The 23,004-nt window shown below is 39.1% G+C and overlaps 1 protein-coding gene across 1 annotated transcript in view; it reads left to right on the forward strand.

Annotated features, from left to right (window-relative positions):
* Window positions 1–21,075, forward strand: part of IGF2R (insulin like growth factor 2 receptor) — a 57,031-nt gene extending 35,956 nt beyond the window's left edge. Inside the window, exons 25-48 of the mRNA XM_071436021.1 lie at window positions 19–197; window positions 558–645; window positions 2,044–2,250; window positions 2,605–2,735; window positions 3,416–3,513; window positions 4,355–4,491; window positions 5,078–5,268; window positions 5,836–5,962; window positions 6,335–6,457; window positions 7,444–7,706; window positions 9,320–9,532; window positions 10,479–10,628; window positions 11,656–11,817; window positions 12,306–12,507; window positions 12,895–13,041; window positions 13,174–13,408; window positions 14,381–14,517; window positions 15,036–15,150; window positions 16,022–16,168; window positions 16,589–16,773; window positions 17,148–17,334; window positions 18,102–18,266; window positions 18,871–18,940; window positions 19,392–21,075. Of these exons, the coding sequence (XP_071292122.1) occupies window positions 19–197; window positions 558–645; window positions 2,044–2,250; window positions 2,605–2,735; window positions 3,416–3,513; window positions 4,355–4,491; window positions 5,078–5,268; window positions 5,836–5,962; window positions 6,335–6,457; window positions 7,444–7,706; window positions 9,320–9,532; window positions 10,479–10,628; window positions 11,656–11,817; window positions 12,306–12,507; window positions 12,895–13,041; window positions 13,174–13,408; window positions 14,381–14,517; window positions 15,036–15,150; window positions 16,022–16,168; window positions 16,589–16,773; window positions 17,148–17,334; window positions 18,102–18,266; window positions 18,871–18,940; window positions 19,392–19,793 (4,061 nt within the window). The 3' untranslated portion in view covers window positions 19,794–21,075. The remainder of the gene's footprint in view (window positions 1–18; window positions 198–557; window positions 646–2,043; window positions 2,251–2,604; window positions 2,736–3,415; window positions 3,514–4,354; window positions 4,492–5,077; window positions 5,269–5,835; window positions 5,963–6,334; window positions 6,458–7,443; window positions 7,707–9,319; window positions 9,533–10,478; window positions 10,629–11,655; window positions 11,818–12,305; window positions 12,508–12,894; window positions 13,042–13,173; window positions 13,409–14,380; window positions 14,518–15,035; window positions 15,151–16,021; window positions 16,169–16,588; window positions 16,774–17,147; window positions 17,335–18,101; window positions 18,267–18,870; window positions 18,941–19,391) is intronic.
* The last annotated feature ends 1,929 nt before the right edge of the window (window positions 21,076–23,004 follow it).

Consider the following 23,004-nt stretch of genomic DNA (forward strand, 5'->3'; position numbering starts at 1 on the left):
CCAGTTCTTTTCCTGTAGGTGGTGCCATAGGATCTTGTGTGAAATACACTGATAAAAGCAAGAACCTGGGAGTCATTCAGATAAACCCCCAGGCTGCTACTGATGGGTCCTTAAGCATTATCTACTTGAATGGTGACACGTGCAAAGATAATCAGCGTTATTCTACACGTATCATCTTCCAGTGTGATCAAATAACGGTAATTTTCTCTTCTACTTGCTGTTATTGAGGACTTTAGTGCTTGTACCAAAATAGACCATGTTTATTCCTCTTAAAATGGAGAGACTGATTCTAAAAAGTAAAATCTTACATACTGGGTTTTTCCTTGTCTCTTCTTGAAAATGCTGTCTGTTTTACTGAACCTGTAGAACAGAATTGTGAGCTGTCATGGAATCCTGTGAGCCACCAAAAGCAGCTCTTTGCTGAACATGAATACTGCAGTTTGGTAGTGGAGACTTTAAACTGTGAAACTGCAGTAAAAAAAAAAAAAAAGCCGTGTATGTTTTGAGACTTGTAGTGTAATTATTAGTAAGCCTCCTTCATGTGGCTCTTTCTGTAGGGATCACCAGTGTTGGAGCAAGAGAATGACTGTGAGTTTGTCTTTGTTTGGAGGACTTTGGCAGCATGTCCTGTTCACAAAGCAGAAGGTAAGTAGTTATTTGAGATTTAAAGTATCAGTCAAACTGTACAAGTAATAAATACTTGAATGAAACTGTTGGTTTCTTGCCTTGTGAATCTTTGTGTAAAAAGTGTTGGCTTGTGGAGGAATGTCTATTCTGAGCTTTAAGCTAACTACAAATCCTATCTAATGTCAAAAGTGCAAGTTAGGATGACAGGTAAATGTACTTGCCTATCTAGGGAAAGAACATGTAGTACAATACTTTATCAAAACAGCATTATTACTCTCTTGTTATATCACAGACAGAATTGCTAGTAAATATTAAAGCATCAGGTTTCATGAGAACGGAGGTGATTCTGTGCCTGGCAAGTCCATTCCCTGTTCCTCACCAGACTGGAAGCAAGACTAAACTTGACCCTAGTTAGACAATGGGGGAGAGGCCAGTGGGGGAATCTCAGTTTGTATTTGACTCCAGGATGTGCAACAAGAAGTCACAAGTTTTAGTTCTGGTACTTGATTGTCTCTTAGATGGAAGATGGAGTGTGTAGGCATCTTCTCTGCCTTTGCAAGCTTTGTTTTGCTGCTTGTAGATAATTCCTTATTCCTGGCCTTCCTGTAAAGGATCTATCACAATGGTCCTAGTCATTATTGAAACTGCTGATAATCTGACATGGCATGAGGAATGTTCACAAACTGCTGCTCTGTAGCACATAATTACTGTGCAGGACACTGGTGACTGAATTGTGGTTTTGAAGGAGGAAAGCTGATTTCTTTAGCTGGGTACCAACATGTATGATCGAAAAGAGCATAATATTCAAATGATACAATCTGATGATTTTTTTAAAAGCTTCAGAATATTGAGCAAAGGGTCACTTTAAAACTGAGGACTTGAGCAACAGCAAAGTCACTGACATGTATCAGCTAATGAGACTCAGGAAACTAGAATTTTCCTAAACCTCCTTTTATATGCATCTTTGTAGATTTGTAAGCTGGAATAAATATTTCCTATGACTGATTATTTTCTTAACTCATCAAACTTCAGAGCTGTTAAAAGAAGATACAAGACTGACATCTAGGACACCTCTTGCTTTGATCTTGTGACCTTGCTGTTCTTTCCAGATAATTAAGCATGTCTTGGACTTAGTGTCTCTGATTTTGTACTTAACCTTCAGCACAGCTGAAAGAAGAACTTGAGACCACTCTGAGGCAGTTTCTGAACTACAGTGTGGCTTTTGCATCTTGCTTTAGTGGCAGTTATAAAAGAAATGTCCCATTTATAGTAAGATGGTTCTTCAGTGTCACTGCCTTAAAGTAGCTACTCATTTTTGTGGCCTTATTTGTCCAGTAAGCCTTAATTGTCCCCAGTGTATTTGGCGAGGCTAATAGATCTTAAGTTATATTTGAAATTGTTAATTTCTCTTTAAAGGAAAAGATTGCCAGGTGAAAGATCCAAGGTATGGTCATGTTTTTGACCTGAAGCCACTATCCAATAAAGACATCAAAGTGAGTACAGATGAGTATGACTACTACTTCAGAGTTTGTGGGGAAATAACAGAGCGTTGCCCTGCAGAGCATCACGGTGTTGCATCGTGTCAAGTAAAGAAGATGGACCCTAATTTCAAAAAAGTAGCAGGTACTGCACTTACCTAAACAAACCTAGGGAACAGGAAGATTAACCAGGGTGTAATAGAAGGGTTCTTGCTAATCTAGTACATCTAAAGAGATAAAACACCTCACTGCTTTTGCTTAATGTGCAGATAAAATGGTATATGTGTAGTTACCTTGACACTCAATGAGTTCAGCCTTACTGTGCTGGAGTAGTAGTCCCACAATAACTGGATTGCAAGTTTTAGAGGAAGGTTGAGGTCTGTCTATCTATTCTTTAATTGTGCATTTTATTGCTGATTATGTGACCCTGTTGTCAGAGGCATTACTGCAGTTGTGTGTTTACTGTAGCTGTTGACTTTTCTCAACTCTTCACTTCTAGGCTTGCGTACAGACAAACTGACTTTCAAAAATGGTCTCATAATGATTAATTACACCAGGGGAGAAAAATGTCATAAAATATATGAACGATCAACTGCTATATTATTCTATTGTGACAAGACTACATCTGAGGTTAGTTTCAAAATATGCTTCCTGTATATACTGTCTTCCAGAGTTACTCTCTTTTTTAAAGTATGGAAAGTTAGGGTGAAGAACATGAACATGCCTAATCATTTACAGATTAGACAAGCAATTCAAAGGTCCTGAGAGGGGACAAAAAGATGAAGAATGTTTTGAATCTCCTGTTTATGGATGGTACCTTTATCACTGCCCAGGAAGATCAGTGCATATTGTTCCTTTAAGGGACATCTATCATTACCAGAGCTCTTGGAGAAGTTGGGAAGGGATGTTCTTCCATAAATAACAGCTGTTTCTTTGTAAGAAATAAAAAGTAGAAGGTTGAATGTGCAGGAAAGCAGGACTACATGGCCAGACTAAAATAAGCTGGTTACTTGCTTTTGGTATCTAATTTGTGCTTCCCTTACTATTCTTAAACAATTACATCTAGAATTACTTTTGCTTTTCTTATTTCCTGGGAGAGGCAGCAATTCCTAATGGCTGCTCTTTTATCAGAAGTGTCCATGTGGATAAACTCCAGTTTGGGAGAAGCCATGCTTAGCTGGTCAGAGGCATAGTGTGGTTTTAAGATAATATGCATGTTCTTGGATCTTCCTGAAGCATGACTGAGGCATTTCATTGTTTCCATGTGTCTAAATGAGAAAGCACATTAATTTCATATTGTGTTCTTTCAGCCTGTATTTTTGAAGGAAACTCCAGACTGCACCTACATGTTTGAATGGCATACTCCATATGCTTGTCCACCTGTTAAATCTACTGAGTGCTCCTACAAGTAAGTTGTTTCCACAAAATTAAAATGGAGCTGTATGTTGAGAGAGACAAATACAGCCTTCTTGCAATTCTGTGAACCCTGCCCCTTTACCTATTGTGTTTTGACCAGCTAATGTAGCATTCAATGCCAGTGCATAATATTTTAAATAAGTTTTGCAATTTGTGCTTCTGAAAACTAATTTAATTGGAAAAAAAACCCCACCAACTTTGAGATTCTTCTGGGGAATAATAAAAGGGAGCTGTTTGGTCTATATTTATTAATGGTTGAATGCTGAGTGTGTTAGGTTGTTGCAAGTGTCTAGTTATTTAACAACAGCTAATTTAAATAAGGCCACAACTGTCTGTTTGGAACTTCCACCAAACAGTGCTTCAGGAAAAATGTCATTTATCTCTGTCACAACCAAGTATTAGCTCATTAAGACTGGATGTGGGGGTCAAATGTGGCTAATATTTGGCCCAGAATTCAGACATCTGGCCTCATTATAGGTCTCTACCCTAAGGTAAAACAGTGGATTTTAACTGTGTGTTAAATACATACACACTGTAACTGTGTGTACGCTTGCCGTGCACTGAAAGCCAACGTGCTTGAATTACGAGTTGGAATTACTCTTGAACTGGCTGAGAGCTGTGTGCATGTGGACAGTTTCTGTGGGAATAGCTGGTGCAGTGGTGTTATCCCTCTTCTGAATTTGAAGTTTCTAGGGGGGCACTGTGTCTGATGCAGACTCCTTTTCCAGTGTAATAATCTGCTTAGAGTTAGCAGGTTGAAATTGCTGTAGTAACTTAGGAATTGCAACTTTAAAGTGCTTAATTATTTTACATGCCTATAATCTTTTGTACAGGGATGCTGAAGGAAATTTCTATGACTTTTCATCTCTGACGCGACACAGGGAGAACTGGGAGGCCATTGCTATATCTGCTACTACCCAGAAATACTACATTAATGTCTGCAGGCCCTTGGTACCATATAGTGCTACACGTGAGTGCAAAATACAGATATATTCTTCCTACAGCTAGGGAGGCAAGTGGTAGGACAGTACTGCTGGTGGCAGTGAAATAAATCACAAAGCAAAGCATGCAGAGACAGTGGTGTGATTTTAGCGCCAGAGGGAAAGGTAGATTGTGAGCCTGATTTCCATCCTCTTAGTGGGTGAGATTCAAAAGCAGCTCTTAATAGCTTTGGCACTTTAGCTCTTCAGTCCTTATCTGAAGTTTGCTATAGCTCTTAAAGATTAAAATAATCAGATCAGAATTTCCCTATGGCATCTTCTGACTGAATCTATGTTTTGTGCAGTGCAAGGCCAGACTGTAGCCTTCCACTCTGTAGGAGTGTACTTCCCCTGTGGTAGCTGCCGTTACTTTTTGCATGATTTTAAGTGAAGTGAGACAATTGTTGCTAGTTGCAATTTTTGGGGAAAATGCACCCCAATGAGTATGGTTTGGACAATGGCTTGGAGATAGATCAGCCATGATATACCTGAAAGTAGGGTAGTCGACTTTTATTCCGGCCAAGTACACCTTACTAACCTTTGGAGTAATAATGCAGTTTTTGTTTATCTGTATAGGTTCCTGCCCTTCTGATGCTGCTGCCTCCCTCATTGAGGGTACAAAATGTACCAGTCTTGGGGAAGTGGCTGATGGTCCTCGTTGGGAAAATGTCACTTTTATCCTGAAATATGTTAATGGAGATCTGTGTCCAGATCAAATGCGGAACAAAACAACAATATTGCGACTCAAGTGTGATGAAAGCAGAATTGTAAGTGGGTTCCTTCTGCTGGAGTTTTATGTCTTCATGCTAACAGAAGGACTTATAGTACTTGAATTGTAGATGCTGAGCAATTTTTAAGAGATCTTTTTGTACACTCTGTTAGCATAAATTTTGTCATCTGTAATAGTTTCAGATTGTCTGCTTACATCTTGAAGATGAATGTAGTGCGGGTTGGGAAGTGTTTCAAGTAGTAAATAATGCTATTGACTGTGTAGCTCTTAACTCTTACACATCTGTATGCCCTGCCGTTAAGTACTCTTCCATTTGATGAGATGTGAATTGCCTTTAGGATTTTCTATTGCCCTAGGCTACCTTTAGCTCTCCTCTCATTGATTTTATTTCTCCTGATAATGATTCTGTACTACTGTGTATTTGACATAATCACAGTTAAATATTCTGTTCTTGGATGAATTCACTGGACCATGATGATCTGTCAGGTTTTAGGACTGGTGTTTGAACTGAGCTCAGCTACAGCTGCAGGGATAAACCTGTTGGCATGGAATCTTACACTGTCACTCTATAGAGATGTTGCTCTCTCCACTATTTTGTATTTAGGAATCAAAGCCAGAACTTATAACTGCCATTGAAGATTGTGAATATACCTTCTTATGGTTCACTGCTGCTGCATGTCCTCTCAAAAGCAGTGTGCAAAATGACTGTCGGGTAACCAATCCTGCCACAGGTAAGGAGGAGGCCTCAGGATTTTGTGTGTGGAAGAGGCTGCTGGAAGCAGCACTGCTGTATTTGTATTCTTGGAGGAATTTGTTAGTAAAGAGCAGTATGACACATCCTCTAGATAGTGACCAACAAGCTCACTGATGGTAGAAATCTCTTGTGCTGCAATGTCACTTGGAGCATAAATAGCTGATAGTTGAAACACTAGTTTTTCCTCTATTAGTGTGAATAAGTAACTGTTTGCCTTTCTAAGCTAGCAGACAAATAGGGTCTGGTTAACCTTCTGATTAAATTAAGTTACTGAAAGCTTATAATACAAAGAAATATCTTGATTTTGAATCTGAATAAGAGATTAAATTGTTCCCTGATCTCCCTATAGGCCACCTCTTTGATCTGACATCTTTAAAGCGAGAGTCTGGCTATACCATCAGTGATTCACACAACAGAATCATTGAGTTGAATGTTTGTGCTGAAGTTAAAAGTTCATGTGCTAATGGAGCTGGTAAGCAACTTATCCTTTCTGGTACTGTAATCATTGACTATAGGGTAACCAAAAGAAATGCTTATGCTCAAGTTTACTGTAAAATGTGATGGTTTACTGCAAATGCAGAGGAGAGTGAAGGGAGCAGCTCATGGCTGTACTGACCAGGAGAAGAACCTAAAGCTGTTTTAGGAAATGAGGCCATATATTTTTTACCCAACACCATTCACATGGGCTCACTTCAAGTCCCAGTCCTTTTAGTTCCTAATGAATGGACATGAGGTCAGGAATGTAGTTGCTTCTACTGCATGTCCTTAATGCTGTGAAAATGGAGACATTACAATCTTCCAGCTAGAGTGAACGTTATAGTGCTGCATTGCTGTAATACATCTGCACTGGGCTTTGTGTCTGCACTTCAAAACTTTGCCAATCCTCTTTTTCTGTTCTGGGTGCTTCTGAAACATCAGTAGAAGTTAACTTTCTGCTTAATTAATTGGTTTTATACCTGCTTAATTGCAGGTTGAATTACTAGCTCTTGTGTCAAATTGAATATGAAATAATCCGTAAGCATTTTAAATGCTAAAATAGGAATACTGCTTGTCGTGAAAATTATTTTTGTGGAGTTAGAAGAAAATATTGGATTGATTTGTTTTTTAAGAGGCATCTTAATAAAAATATATATAAGCTGTCTGACATTTTGTGTTAATTGCTTGGTTTTCAGGGCGGTGATAACCAAACACGGCTCTGTGGCTGCTTAAGCATGTATAGGTGCAGTACATTCAGCTGGTTGATGAAGTAACGAAGGCAATATTTGGTCTTTGTATCAGTGCAGTTCAGCTCAGTTTAATGGCAACTCCAGATGCTGTAGCAAAGCCATTCGTTATTAGAAAAATTAAAGTGATGCTAAAATCTTAATCTTCCTGCTGTTTATGTTGTATGGTGCAATTTTTGAGGGCAGTTGCATCAGACTTGATCTGTTCTCTTAATTTTTCTTTTTTCCACTTTAGCGGTCTGCATCACAAGTGGCCAAAAACCAGTTAATGCTGGAAAACAGAGTAAAACTTTAAGTTATGAAGATCAGGTGTTAAAGCTTGTCTATGAAGATGGAGATCCTTGCCCTACAGACCCTGCACTGAAGCATAAAAGCTATTTTAGCTTTGTATGCAAGTCTGATGCTGGAGATGAGAGCCGGCCTGTTTTTGTGTCTTTTGATGAGCAGACATGCACTAGTTACTTCTCTTGGCATACTTCCTTGGCTTGTGAAGAAGAGGTAAGAATCACGTTTGCAGAAAACACTTGTGGGACTTAAAATTTCTGAGAGGGGTTAGATATATAAGCAGTATATTTTAAAATCCTTGAGGGAAAGATTTCTTCCTGTAGTACAGAACCCAAGTTCATGGAGGAGTTCTTGAATGCTTTCCATACTAACATTTAAACAGGGGTGAGCAACACTTGACAAACTCCTTCTTGGCATGTTGAGCCAAGTTAAAACTTCTAACACTTGAGAATAACCCTGCTTTTCTGTACAGTTCAAATCGAAGCCATAGGGTGTCATGTTGGGAAGCAGTGGTGAAGATCCTCCAGTGCAGCAGGCCAGCAGAGCTGAGGTTGACTGGAGGAAGGATAACATCTCTGTGCATGGGGATGGTCTTTGTTTCTGGGCAGGTGACTAGAGGCCAGGCAAGTGCATGATCAGTTTGCTTGGTGCAAAACCTGATAGATCTTGGCAGAGTGAATTTAAGAGTCTGCTTCTGATGTACAGCACGTGCTGTAACAACATAATCTGGTCAGTTTAGTTGAACTGGTGCTCCAGACAATGCATTGAGGTAGTCTTTAGTTAATTTTAGCTATTTAAAAATGACCAGTAGAAGGTGGATACATGGAGTAAAAGGTAGCACTAGGAAGAGAAGGCCAAATGAGCTATTGGATGAGTTTAGATCTTTTCTTAATACCTGAATATTTTCTTTTGTGAATCTGCCTAATCATTCTTTTTGCTGCTTTGATTACCTCTAGTGTGACCATCATTCTCTGCAACAAGTTGTTTTTCCTCCTTATTCAACAATTCCTCCTGTTTCAACAATACTACAATAGCTCTCGCTTCCATTTAGAAAAAGATGTTCTAATTTTAATTTTGCCAACAGGAACTGTCACATTCTCTCCTTCAGCTACACACAGTTCTGGTTTCCCCTTTAGTAATATGTACCATGCTGCAATGCAAATCAACAGTACCCAACCCCAGTGTTTTCTTGCCTGTTAATTCCATTTGGTGATCTGTAGTGATATTCTGATCCCTTTTTTCAAAGTGACCCAAGCTATTTCAGTGTGATGATATCTAGGTAGTGACAATGATTATTTGTCCTGAAATTTAATGTTAATTGTGTTAGTTGCTTCTTTTCCAGTATCTAAAGAAGAATAGATTTCTCAAATTCCTCACAGACTCTCAGTAGGTTTGTGCATGTTAAGAGTGTGTGAAATTGGTTCTGTGGAAAGGTAGTACTCAAGCCATCAACTTGCAATGCACTAACTTTACATTGTTATAATGTTATAACCAGACTTGTTTGTTGGAGGTGGTGCAGATGAGGAGAGGAAGGCATGGGGCCTGATCTGAGCAAGTCATAGTGACTATGTATGCTGGTGTATGTGTGCCAGAGCTTTGTCTTGATATTGTTTTCATAGGGACTTCATTCCGTAAGAATGTTTAAATGATCAAGGTTTTTCATATGGTGCTTCGTATCTATAGACAAGCAAAAATTGTAACAAATGCTGCTTTACTACATTTGAAACTTTTAAATGTAGCCATGCTTCTGGCCCCAAGAAGGATGTTTGTCAATTAATCAAAGCGAGTAATAAAAGAATAAGAGCAATAAATGTGCCTTCTTGTAGGTGAAGTGCTCAGTGATGAATGGCAGTTCCATTATTGACCTGTCTCCTCTGATCCATCGCACTGGGTATTATGAGGCATTTGTGGATGAAGATATTACAGATGTTTCTCCAGACTTCTACATCAACATTTGTGAACCTCTCAATCCTATCAAAGATGTCAATTGCCCGCCTGGAGCAGCTGTTTGCATGGTTCCTGTTAATGCATCACCAATAGTAAGTACTATGCCAAGAATCACTGAAACGTGCATTTCCTTAAGAGTTTAATATAGTATCCCTGCCTAGAGACCTGATTTGAACCAGAGGCTTGACAGTGGATTGAAGAAATGGAATGCAGAATCAAAATCTCCTCTGCAAAGTTCCCTTTTATTGCTTTTCCCTATGAAGAAGTATTTTCCTATACTGAACCCCGGTGGTCTTTTTTGGGTGTCAGAAGATTAAATACAGTGATAAATCTAAAAATTGCTACAGAGAATTTTTTTTCATGTAGTGGAAAAGAATTTGTGTGCCCAAGTGCTGTGTGCCAAATATGGACACTGGAAGGCAGAATGTCTTAGCCTTTCTGTGGCTTGATTGATCTTGTGATAGCCTGTTGCAATTGGAAGCAGTCTAGATGCTAGTATGCTTCAAAATGCATTTAGGTCTTTCATGTAAGAACTTGACAGCTACAAAAGTAGCAAGCCTGTTACAGAGGATTGACTAACTTGTCTGTGTCATTACGTTGAGAGATCTAGGGGTTTTTTTGGTTTTTTTTTGAGAACTTGTTTGCAAGCTCTTGAAGATAGATGCAAAAAAGCCGTGATTGTTTTCGACAAATTTCCATAGTCGTGTAGGGACCTTATTCCATTGTTAATGCTATTTTCAAGTGATGTGGTGGTAATTTGGCACATTGATGTAAAGAAGAATCTACCTCTAAGAGGCAGAAACTCCTTGGCTTTTGTCTAGCTTAGTGAAAAACTGTTTTGAGTTGCTCAACTTATGTTTTGTTAGGATTGAAAAGTAATGGCTGTTCTTTGAGTAGAGATTGCAAGTTTTTGAAAGTGTAGTAGTTGTGCTCCTGTCTAAACCGAATAGATGAATCTGTATTGATCTGAATCTCTGGGCTGATATGGAATCTAGAAGTGTCCTGTAATTGTATTAATACATATTTTTGCTTGTGTAGGATATTGGCCGTGTTACTGAACCTCCCCAGTTCAATAAGGCAGCAAATGAAGTTTACATCACTTACAACAGCACTACTCCTTGTCAGATAAACAATGGATTGAACTATACTTCTATTATTGTATTTCACTGTGGCCAAGGAACTGGTCTGGTAAGGCATCTATTCAACTTAGGTTGATATTGGAATGTAATGGAAAGTGGGTAGTAACCAGTGTTAGCTTTGTTTAAAACTAAGTCAAGGGTTTGTTTCTCTAATATATGGATGGACTTGCTTCAAGAAGTGTATAATATTTATTTTCTTGACTGGCTAAAATTTTATTGAGGGCATTATTGAACTTTAAGCTTGAGAGTAACAGATTCTGATGATTTCAAGCATCAGATTGCACAGAAGTAATATAATGATAACTTGTTGCTGGCATTAAACTTAATGCTGTATTGCACCTCCTTTAGATCTTAAAGTTTGTACTTCTACCTCAAGCTAACACAAGAACCAGTGTAACCTTACAGGTATTACTCTGAAGTGTTCATCCTATGCTGTAACATTTTCTATAATCACACACCACTTTAAAAATTTGCAATTAGTTACTTGTGTTTTTATTTTGTGTCAACACCTGGACACTAGATTGAGCTTGCATGGTGATGTGAATCTAACGCTTCTTGAATTTTTTTAATGCTTCAACAAACTGTAAAGAAGCACTTACATATGTTTGTCAAACTAGAGCGTGCTGAAGATCATGAAAACATTTTCCATCAACATAGGGCATGAGCTGAAACTTGAGGCAGCTCTGAATATTACACATACTAATACTTCGGTTTAAAACATGATAAAGTAAACAGTATTCTCTCTAAACCTTAACTCAGTGAAATTTCTTAATGCTCTCTGCCATCAAGAAGCACACCTCTCACACTTTTGCTTCTTGCAGCTGTGCTGAACATCAAAATCTCAGCTCTAATTAAGAAGAAAGCTTGTCTACCTTGATTTTTTTTGTGGAGCTAGGTAGAATGCAGTTCCCTTGAAAATTTTTTTGGTACTGGTTATAATACGGTGTTTGTCCTATAATCAATGAAGTCTAGCCATGGTAGTAACTGAGATTAACTACTGGGGAAAGGGAAAAGTGCAGAGACAACAGCAAACTCTCAAAAAATTTAATGTATCTTCCTGTGTTCTTTGGTAACAGGGTAAGCCAAAGATGATAAGGAAAGTTGACTGCACATTTGTGTTTGAGTGGGAAACTCCACTTGTGTGTCCTGATAAAGTGAAAACTTTGGGCTGCTCTGTGATTGATGAACAGCTTCACTATACATTTAACCTGACCAGCCTTTCTGGAAGATCATTTGAGGTAATGCTTTCTTGTGGTGTGACATTTATTTATTTTTTTATTTATAATAACCTATTGCTATCTACATTTTAAAAATGCAGGAAGGATTTCTTTTAAGCATTCTGTGTGAGAAAAAGCTGAAACCTGCTGTGGTCAGTATTGATACTTGTTTGACTTCTGACAGAGGGAATAATATTAGAGAGGATAACATTTTAATGCTTTCGAGAGTGAAGTTAATGGACACAGTGATGGGTAAAGGAATGAGAAATCTTCACCTTTGACAGAATCTTGGATGAGAAAGCAGGTCTGCTGAACATATTTTATCTGTGATCCTGTGTGCTTTATCTGCAGTTTTGTCATATTAAGGAAGGCCAGACTTGAAAAATTAGAGTTATCTCTTCCTTCTGCAGTATGCAAATGCTGCCTGAGACTTGGTTTTATGAAACACTCGTGTGATTTTCTAAGTACTGACTCTAGACTTGCTGTAATGCTTCTGATTGTCTACACAGGTATTTTCTGGATCCAACAATTACCACATTGGTGTGTGCAGCGTAGGCTTGCCCCAGGGAAAATGCAGAGATGGGGCAGTGTGTCTGACATCTAAAAGTGGTGTGTCATCTTTTGGAAACATAAAGGAAATGAGAATGGACTATAGCCACCAGGATGAGACAGTCATCTTACAATACACAGGAGGTGATCGGTGCCCTCCAGGTGAGATCCAAGCAGGCCCATTCTTTATGTTGAAAATATTTTTCCCTTAAAACAGAAGGTTTTGTTGTGACAGGAGGAAGCAACCTAGATTTTACATACAGCAATAGAAACATGCAGTTTTGCTAAATCACAAGCATCATATTAATCTGCAACATCAACACATATCTCCCTGGAAGAGACAGTGCAACTTTTCTGTAGTGATGATTGTAGCTAATTGTATGCTTCATCTGGTTTTCTAATCGGGTTTAAATTCAGTGTTTCAGTATTTCTGTTGTCTGCCACTGACCTTTCTTTAGCATTGAAGTACAGGCTTTGAATAAGGCTCTGAATACAGATATGCCTCTATTCTACTGAGTGTAGTTATGAGATTATACCTTTCCTTCTCAGTGACTGACAAGGGAGAGCTCTGTGTGTTCCCCTTCAAGTACAAAGGGAAGACCTATGAGGAATGTATTACAGAAGGGAGGAATAAGCCATGGTGTGCTACAACTGAAAACTACCAGGGAGATGAAAAGTGGGGATTCTGTAGTAGCAGTAAGTACTTCCTATACTTTATGTACAAGGGTGTTAGCTAACACAGAGATTTATCTGCACTAAAATCCATACATGCCTGCAAGCCTCCTGTAAATTACACTTTTTTTTTTTTTCCAACCTTTCTGCTTATAGCAACTGCAAGAAAGGAATCTACCATTATCTTTACATGTGATGAAAATGCTGGTATTGGGAGCCCATACCTTCTCAGTGAGACTCTTGGTTGTGCTGTGACATTTGAATGGAAGACTCAAGCTGTTTGTCCTCCCAAGAAAATGGAGTGCAAGTTTGTCCAAAAACACAGAACATATGACTTGAGAATGCTCTCTTCCCTGACAGGATCCTGGATCTTTTTCCACAATGGGAACTCGTGAGTATTGAGCAACTCACAGGGAGCAGCTTGCTCATCGGTAAAGTTGCAATGTGGCATAGAATTTCTATTTAGTCCCTGCTCAGTGTCTTAAAACTGTCAGTGCTTAACACTTCATATAAATGAAAAAAACTGAGAAAGGAACCCATTTTATCTGAAGGGACTGAGTAATCACATTCTTCATTCTCACCCTTTCCCTCTATTGGTAACCCTTTTTAAAGGATGAATACATCTAAACTAAAAGCTATTTAAAAAAACTTTATATTTAAACTGCTATCTTAAAAATGTAATTTTGTTGTTGAAATGCTATTTTTTTGATTCTTAATCTTGTTGAAGAAAAATCTTAATTACTTAGTTGCTTTCTTTTGACTCAAATGTACAACTTATTTTCTGATGTTTTACTGGGGCTTTTCACCCATACTCCTCAATGTATTAGTGCAGTGGAAAATATGGATGTCAGGAAGTCTTCAACTTCTCCAGCCTCCCTCCTCCAGCTAGGAAATAGAAACAAACTGGCAAAGATGACAGCATCTAATTCTAAACTTATGATAAACTGTAGGGTGGCAAAATGCTTCATTCACCAGCTTGCCAGCAGTTCTCTGCTCTAACATATCTGAGCTGGTATAACTGAGGAGATGCTGAATTTAGGGTAGTACTATAACTTTTATAAATGAAAAAACTTCAGGATATTTCTTGACTCTCTTCCAGTTTCTAGTCTGGACCTAGGTCAAAACGTACCAGATTAGTCACTGTTAATGAGCAATTTTATTTTTTGCACAGTCTTAACCTTGGAAATGATAGTTAGAAGTAATCTGCCAAACCTTAGTACATGTTTTAGTCTGTCAGCTAATTTGAGATTTAGTTTGTTGCAACCTGTCTAGCTTACCACAAAGATTCTAAAGTTTGTGTATCACTTCTTCAGTTTAGCCTAAAAGAATTTTAAAGAAGTTTTGTTTTCCATGTTCTGTATAGGTACTATGTGAACCTCTGTCAGAGGGTACATGAGGGACCCATGGGCTGTCCTGAAAGAGCCAGTATTTGCAGGAAAAGCTACGATGGAGATGTCCAAGTTCTTGGACTTGTTCATACACAGAAGCTGAATGTGACAGGTGGGGTTACTTTTTCTTCCTGTGGAGAGCTAGAGATTAAAGATTTAAATCTTACAGCCTGGCTGCAGTAGTTTTTAAAGTATGCTGAAGCTTTTATTTTGAAATATTTTATCAGTGAATCTTCTGTTTAAAAATGAAAACCAAATGTGATGTTTAAGGCATGAGAAAACATTGAAGCAATTACACAGTGTTGTCATTAAAGCTTTAAGAAATGAATTATCTATCTGAATATCAAGAAACCCTCTTATTACAGTGAGGTTGCCCAAGCACTGGCACAGGTTGTCTAAGGAGGTTGTGGAGTTTGCTACCTTGGGGGTATTCAAAGACTGTCTGGACATAGTCCTGGACAGCTGGCCCCAAGTGACCCCACTTGAGCAGGGGGTTTGGACCAGATGACCTCCAGGAATCCCTTCCACCCTCAGCTAATCTGTGATTCTGTAGTTGTGAGAGGGCAAAGGAGCAAAGGAAATTTCTGACAGCTGCTTACAAAAACTTTTTGTCACCTTTTTTTCTTCTAGGTGATACAGTATATATTAGTTATTCCAGTGGGCAAGAATGTAGGAAGAATAAGAAAGTAACAACAATTATAGAACTGAAATGTGCAAGAACAGTTGGCATGCCCATGCTGCAGAGGTGAGTAATAAATTTACATACCTTCATGGCTGATTTGTACCTCTCTAGTAACCCCTTAAATCTCAAGACAGGAACTCTCTGCTCTGTTGGACATTCTCAAAAATAATCCATGGTCTGTACTTGCAAGGCATAGGGTCTTTGGAGTTTGTGCAATTGTTCATTTTCATAAACATTATATTTTTTATTTATCCTGAAATTTCTGGGAAAAAAATTAAGCATTCTGCTTCTGAATTAGATCTGACAATGGCTCAGATGCTGTTGTTTTCAGTGTCAGTAGCCAATATCATTGTAAAACCACTCTAACCTCTGTCCAAAATCAATTTATTAAAGAACATTTTCTGTAGGTAAGTGATTGAGCTAATAAAGCATAGGTTATTTCTGCCTCAAAACAGTGTATATAACCAGAAGCTCTCTAAAATAAGGCATATATGCATGATCACAAATACTAAGAAAACTTGAGGACTTCTGCTTCGTGGCCAGAACCAAGGCATTAGCTTATACCTCTTGTCCTGCTTAAATAAAAGGCAGGTTTAACGTGCTGCAGAAAAGCAGCCTGATGTGTTTGGTAGCTGAAATATATCAATAAAACCCTTTGATACACTGTGGGAATTCTGGAATTTTCAGTAGGAAGTTCAGGTGCAGCCAAGTCTTCTAAAATCATGAAACTGCAGAAAAATCCAAGGTAATTCTTCAGGTAGTTTTTTTTTTTTTTTTATTTGAGTGCTGCTTGACTATTTTCGCTTACTCTAGGTGTGATACTTAGGCAGGACATTGTCAACATGTGGGTTTGCAGTTGTCTTTTCCTTTTCTCAAGGTGCTAAAAACTTGTTACTCTTTCTTGGAATAATCAGCTTTATCTTTTATTTGGTAGGTTTGATGAAGAAAACTGTGCTTACTACATCACGTGGGACACACGTGCAGCTTGTGCTGTGAAGCAGCAGGAGGTAGAGGTGGTGAATGGAACAGTCATTAATCCTGCAACTGGGAAAAACTTTTCTTTAGGGGATGTTTATTCCAAGTGAGTAAAAAAACCCCAAACAAACCCCAAAAAAGCAGAATGGTAGAACTAGTTACCTTTCTGGAGAAGATTGCTAAACTGTGCCATTTATCATAGCTGCAGAGCACACCAGGTGGTTCTCACAGTCAGTAGGGTATATGAGCCACTGAATCACACTTTTGTCTTCATACTCTCTTAAATGGGCAGTATAGCTGGAAAAATCTGCTTTCTGTGCTTGCAAAGGATTATATTTATGCTAAATATAATCCTTATTTCTACTTCAAGGAGGAATCCACAGTCCTGCATCTTTTCTGGTTGCTGAATCACACTCAGCATGCTCTGGAATCAACCAGTGATAGCATCTACCACTGCTGCCAGTCTTGGAATAACCCAAACCTGTGAATTTAGACTTAAGAATAGATTTTTCCTCTGTTTCCTCAGGTTGTACACAGCTTCTGGTGATGTACGGGCAAATGGTGATAAATATGTGTATCAAATTCAACTTTCTGGTATAACAAACTCAAGTTCCCCAGAATGCTTTGGAGCCAACATCTGCCAGGTGAAAACCAATGAGCGGCGCGTTCGGAGAGTTGGTTCTGCCAGAAATGCCAAGTACTACGTTGATGGTAAGTATGTGATCACCAGACAGAATTGCTTGATACTCTGTGAATTGCTTCAGCAGAAAATGGCTCTTGGTTGACAACATCTATGCTAATCCATTTCTGTAAAGCTATTCAAAGTCTGTCTAGCATAATTTAGATTTCTTTTTTTTTTTTCTGTTTCTTTTTCTGTGTAAGCTCAGTATCAAATATGGCTTTAATAGGGGTTAGGGCTTGACACTTGAAGACAGAAAGAATTGAAGTTGGAAGACTTTCATCTCCTGTTTTCATCTGTGCTCATATACTGCAATGATTTCCTTTAGCTACCTACTTTTTTTTCCAGGGTCTAGTGTTTACAGACTGTTCTCAAGGATGTAAACTATTTTTTCTTCTCATTGTAGATGATGATTTGGATGTCATATTTTCATCTGACTCCAGATGTGGTAAAGATAAAACAAAGTTTGTGTCTTCAACCATTTTCTTCCACTGCAACCCTGAAGCAAAGGAAGGCATCCCTGAATTCCTTCATGAGACAGCAGATTGCCAGTATTTATTTACCTGGTACACATCTGCTGTGTGTCCATTAATGTGAGTAGATAACTGTTTCCTGAAAGCAGCTTCTGTCAGCACTTCTCAGCAAAAGGCTTTTTTGTGTTTATTTGTCACAGTTATTGGGAAAAGGGGAAAAGCAAAAAAAGCAGTAGGGTTATAGATAAATTGATGATCAGGTATGCAGCGTTTGGGCACATGACTACTGAATTAAAGCTTGCCAAACTGATCTGGACTTAGAGCTGGAGAGGCACAGTGGAATTAATGTAATTGTTTTCCCTAAGTAAAAGCTACTGTAGCTGACAGAACATGCTATTTCATGTTACTGAGAGGAGCAAACAGTTTGTCGGTGAGATGTTTGGTCCCCCTTCCCTTACTGTCTGGAAAACTTCAAAGCTGTGACAAAGACTGGCCTTCCCCTCTATCTGCCCACTTCTTTAACCTGGAATGGAAAATCATTACAGGTCTTCAAGGAGCAATGAAGCATTTCTGCAATTAAATATGATCAGCTAATCTACTGATTAGTGAGGGGACAGTGTTAAAAGGGGAGTGTCTGTGTCTAGGTGCTTGCAATGTTCTTGACAGGTAGGCAGCCTCACTGTGAAAAATGGAGTGACTACTTCTGGGAGTGTTTCCTTTCTGGCTGCTAGCCTGAAAGCACAGGCAAACTCCCCTAAATTCAGTTCATGCAGTTGTTAGATGGGAATGACAGGATGGCGTGGCATGTCTTCTTTTAATCTGCTGTTTCTAATCCAGTTTAAAAAAAATTTATCAATAGACCTTATCTTTTCAATTTACATTGCTAGATCAACCAATGATCCAGGAAACAATCAGCATCAGACAGATGAGGAGACCCAAATACATAAAGGTCTTTCAAGGAGAAGCCAGGCTGTTGGTGCTGTGCTTAGTGTCCTCCTGGTTGTTCTCACTGGGTGTCTCATAATCTTGCTGTTCTACAAAAAAGAGAGGAGGTAAGAAATTATTAAGAGGCTTTAGAAGTTTCTTTGTCAGGACTTGGTTTTCTGCCAGAAATGAAAGGAAAATAGTAAACTTTAGAAATTTGGGTTCTGTTTTTCAGTTGGCAGCATCAGCTGTCAAACTGCTGGTTCCTTCAAATTCTCCATTACTGTCTAAAGGCCCATGTAAAGAGGGCTGGGGTGTAAAACTGAGTTGGTCTCTTGTGGGCAGCTGCTAATTAAGGAGCATAAAACAGTATGACAATATTGTTAGTATTTGATATCCCTCCACTTTCATGGAGTCAGACTAGATCCATACAACAGTGTCAGGGGAAAAAGTGCAAGTCCTGCTGTTCCTCTGCTTTCCAGATGACTTTTGGGGTTTTTTCCCTAAGATGTGAAGGCCAGAGGGGTTTCAGTACAGTCAGCCTGAAGCTGTAGCAAGGGGGAAGATGTACATTATCCCAGACTGGATTTTGATATAGTGGTTCAGGGTCATTGTGATAGTTTGTAGCTCATTTGCTGACATGCCTTATGTTGATGGTAAAATTCCAGAAGAAAAGTGAGGGCTAATAAGTGGATATAGTGTTCCTAATGTAGTATTCTTTCCTTTGTTTAGGGAAATTGTAATAAACAAGATAACAAACTGCTGCAGAAGATCATCTGGTGTTTCTTACAAATACACAAAGGTAATACAGTGACAAAATCAAATTTGTTTCTTGTCAAGGTTTCATAATATGAAGCTTTTGTTAATAAATAAATAACCCCCTCAGTTCCTAACTCCTTTAATGCATGGAAACCATATGGTGTGGCATCAGGAAAGCCACATAGCTGATGTGTATATATATATATATATATATCTATATCTATATATATATATATTTATACTGTGAAATGGGAAAGGAAGATGAAGTTGAGGAAATGAAGAGCAGTCCATAAATCACCAAATAACATGTCAATGTACAAGAAGAGAACCAAGTCAGTTTCAGCACAGTGAAAAGTGATGCTCTTGCAGTGTTTCCTCTCTCACAGCTGCCTTAAAACAAGGCCGTGCATGCTGCGGGGTCTGACAACTGGGGAGATCAGTGTCTGTGTTGGTCTAGAGTGGCAGATGCATTCTCCTCTTTTCTTTTCTTGCAGATAAGCAGTGAAGAAGAAGCTAATGAGAATGAGACAGAGTGGCTTATGGAGGAAGTTGCAGCACCAAATCCAAGAACAGCCAAAGGAGGGCAGGAGAACGGTCACATTGCTACCAAGTCTGTTACATCTGAAGCCCTTACCTCTCTCCATGTGGATGACCTGGACAGTGAGGATGAAGTGTTAACCATACCAGATGTAAAGATTCAAACAGGAAGAGGACTAGACAAGAGCAAGCACCCACAAAAGAAGCCACACAATTTTGGCAGTGATAACAAATCTTATTTACTGAACGGAGGAAAGGAAACAAAAGCAATAGCAAAGCCAGGCCAGCATCAGGCACAGAACTCTACAAATACAGCATCGTTTCATGATGATAGTGATGAGGACTTGTTGAATATTTAATAACCCTTCTTGTGCCTAATCAAATATATATAGAGAGATTATATATAACAGGACAACATTTCCAACCAAATACGAGGACTTCAGCCTGAAAGATTTTTCTGAATTTTGCCTTTAACAAGAAACCATTGAAAAGGGAAGAAGAGAAAGATTTCTTGGTTGTTTACAATGATCTGTTCAGTAATGACTGGATTTCTGACATCCAGTTGGCTGAGTTAGTTGACTCTCTCTAGCCAGGACACTTTTTTTTTTTTTTAAGTCTCAGCATAGATGTTAAATGCTTGCTTAAAAAAGAGAAACCTTTGAAAGGAAAAGATTAAGGCTTAATGAAGCCCCTGGCTTCTGAGACTCAAGTTATCCGACTACTATCGTTTTAACTCCTTGTATTTATTGATCCTCACTACTCAGGTTTGCTTAATAGTAACATGTTCTTCCTGCCGGCAGGGTATTCTTCTATGGGCTCACCCATTGTGAGACAAGGAAAAGTATAACTTTTGTGTGTTGGGATGATTTGATGTAAATTTTGGAACTGGTCTAATTTATCCTGTAAATTTGAATATCCATTCTAATTTAAACAGATCATTGGTTCAGAGGTGTGAACTGAAAGGTACAATTCTGTATAGCTTTAGCCTGAAATGGTTGCTGTTCTTCGCATGGTATTTTTTTTTTGGTACTGGTCATATGACTGACTTCATCAGTATTTGCCTAAGCAGCTGACAAGCACCCAAAGATTTTTTTTTTCCTTGATTATGGCTGGACTAGGCCAACTGCACAGGGAGCCAGAGTCTTCAAGAACGTAGAGGCAGAGTTCCTGTAATACAGTCTTCACTACCCAGTTTGTCATCATAAAGAAAAACCCAAGGACTACAGGAGCCCTAGTCTGCATAATGCCTCTCTCTGGTATTAATTTCAAGAAAATAAATCTGGGCCAATATTTTCTGATAGCCTAATTTGTAGTCTGTATGCTATGATCCTGGCCATGGTCATTGATTTGAAATGTTGCTGGTAATAAATGCAAGTCAGTTTTTCTCTAGCAGTCTTGCTCCTCTCCAGGTGTTTCCTAAATGAAATTATGGACAATGTTAGGGTTTCAAAGCATTGTACAAGAACATGCATTGGTCAGAATTTTTTGAAACTTTTTGTTGTTCCTTTTGGCTGGCTTATTCAGTTTCAACAATGGTTTCTTTTTATAAAAACTCCATTTTGAATCAAAATAGTGTAATATAAAGCATTCAGCAATTTCAATAAAAGATATGAAGTGGGTATTCCAAATCCCACATCTCAAGTCTGGAATCTTTCTTGCACTATTCTGTATGCTGCTCACCAGCCTGGTGAGGCCCTTTCTGTCGGGTCCGGCTGTCTGTCTCTGCCCCGACACGGGTAGAGTGGTTCTTTGGTGGGCGTGATGCAAAGGACAAGTCTGGACTCTTCAGCTTTCGGTCTTCAGGTTGTTTATTATTTCTTATCTACAAAATTTTTCTGTCTGCCCAACAGAGGTCTGATCTGCAGGCAGTCACAGGCACTCTCTGACCACCCACGGGGCGGTCATGTCTTTTTATACTAAAACCTACGTATACAATATTTACCTTTATTTCCCAATGCTTTTCACCCATGTTGGCAAGTGCACCTTCACTAGAAACCAATCTCTAAGTGCCAACATCATCACAGGAGATGGAGGACAAGAAGAAGAAAGAAGAAGGACAAGACACGCCCCGATCTCTCCATCTTGTCTCCATAACCCCCCTGTACCAAAAACCTTAAAGTCTATATCTCACCCTCTAAATGTGTCTCTTTTACACTTTTTACTCTAAAGTGATTCTCTTGTCCTCAGACTCTTGTTACTTCTGTGGATGGATCAAAATCAAGCCACCAAACACTCTTGGCAACATTCCAGGATTTTCGAGACCCCCAAGGGTTCTCCTGGCATCTCTGGACATCGGGAACGATGTGCTGAGATCCCACATCTCCCCCTTCTGTTTGCACCAAGAAGACTTCTTTGGCAACTTGACTCATGACACGTCTCACACACATAAAGATGCATGGGACGATGAGCATGAGGACTAAGAGTATCATTAAAATGTAAAATCCCATTTTTAAAAACCCTCTCCATAAGGGAGAAAGATCAAAAAATCCCGCCACATCATCAATCCATGACCCAGTGATCTCGCCTAATTTCTTTATACTGTCTTTTATATTTTGAATGCTTTCATGAATTGATCTCGAATGATCTGAGAGATTCATGCAGCACATCCCCTCAAACTCTTCACACCCATGTCCATGAGCAACAGATAATCGGTTGCTGCCCTATTTTGAAGAGTTGCCTCTCTCACACTGCTTACATCTTTCAACATGTCACTCAAAGCGAGAGAAACTGATTGAGCATGCTTGCTCAACCAACAACCCATGTGGTCCAGTTGAGTCAAGGCCACCCTCGATGCTGTCTGAGGTGAGAAAATTGCTGCTGCAATTTTCTTTGCCTTGTCCCAGGTGTACACTTCATCATCACAGTCTGCACTGTAATGTTGCAAGGACCTTTTCTCTTTGTGTTTTTGCTCTCTCAACACTTTTAAATCTGGTGACAACATTGAAATCCTCCCAATGCTGCATGGACCTCCTTTGGCATTTGCAGGAATGCCGTGCCAAATTCTGTCCCCACAAATTAAAAACAACCCACGTGGCAATTGCACTGGGACCTGGATTGATCCTTTGGCTGTCGTCACAGTGTGATTACACCAAGCTGATGCATTTCTATAATATTCATGATTTGGTGTGACATCAATGCTATTGTTTGTCCTTGACACATTCGAATTTTCAAATTTCATGCATAGCTCCATTGTTGTGGACCCAAAAATCTCCAATTCCTGCGGTTCAGTAGAAACTACAGGTAAAAGATGTGTCCACGCACACCATTCATTCACAGGATCTTTGATGACCTGTGAAATCTCCATTGGAGGATGCCCTGGAATTGGCCATTCGCCTACTGGCAACCCAACCATGCATGCCGTGAATGGTTTCCCTGGTTTCGAATGTGTCAGGCAGATACTTTCTAAGTTTGCTGCCTGGGCTAACGTTTCCCAAACATTTTGTTTTGGCTGACTGACTGAGCTGGCATTGAGGGTTGAGTACTTGAGCGTTTCTTTTGAGTGGAAAGGGTTTGAACCATAGGGTTTGAGGCTAAAGGCATCGGTCTCGGAGAGGGGATGGAGCCCCGGGA

This window comes from Agelaius tricolor, unplaced genomic scaffold, assembly GCF_023055355.1.
Source record: "Agelaius tricolor isolate 1412-34295 unplaced genomic scaffold, bAgeTri1.0.p SCAF_1, whole genome shotgun sequence".
Lineage (NCBI taxonomy): Eukaryota > Metazoa > Chordata > Aves > Passeriformes > Icteridae > Agelaius > Agelaius tricolor.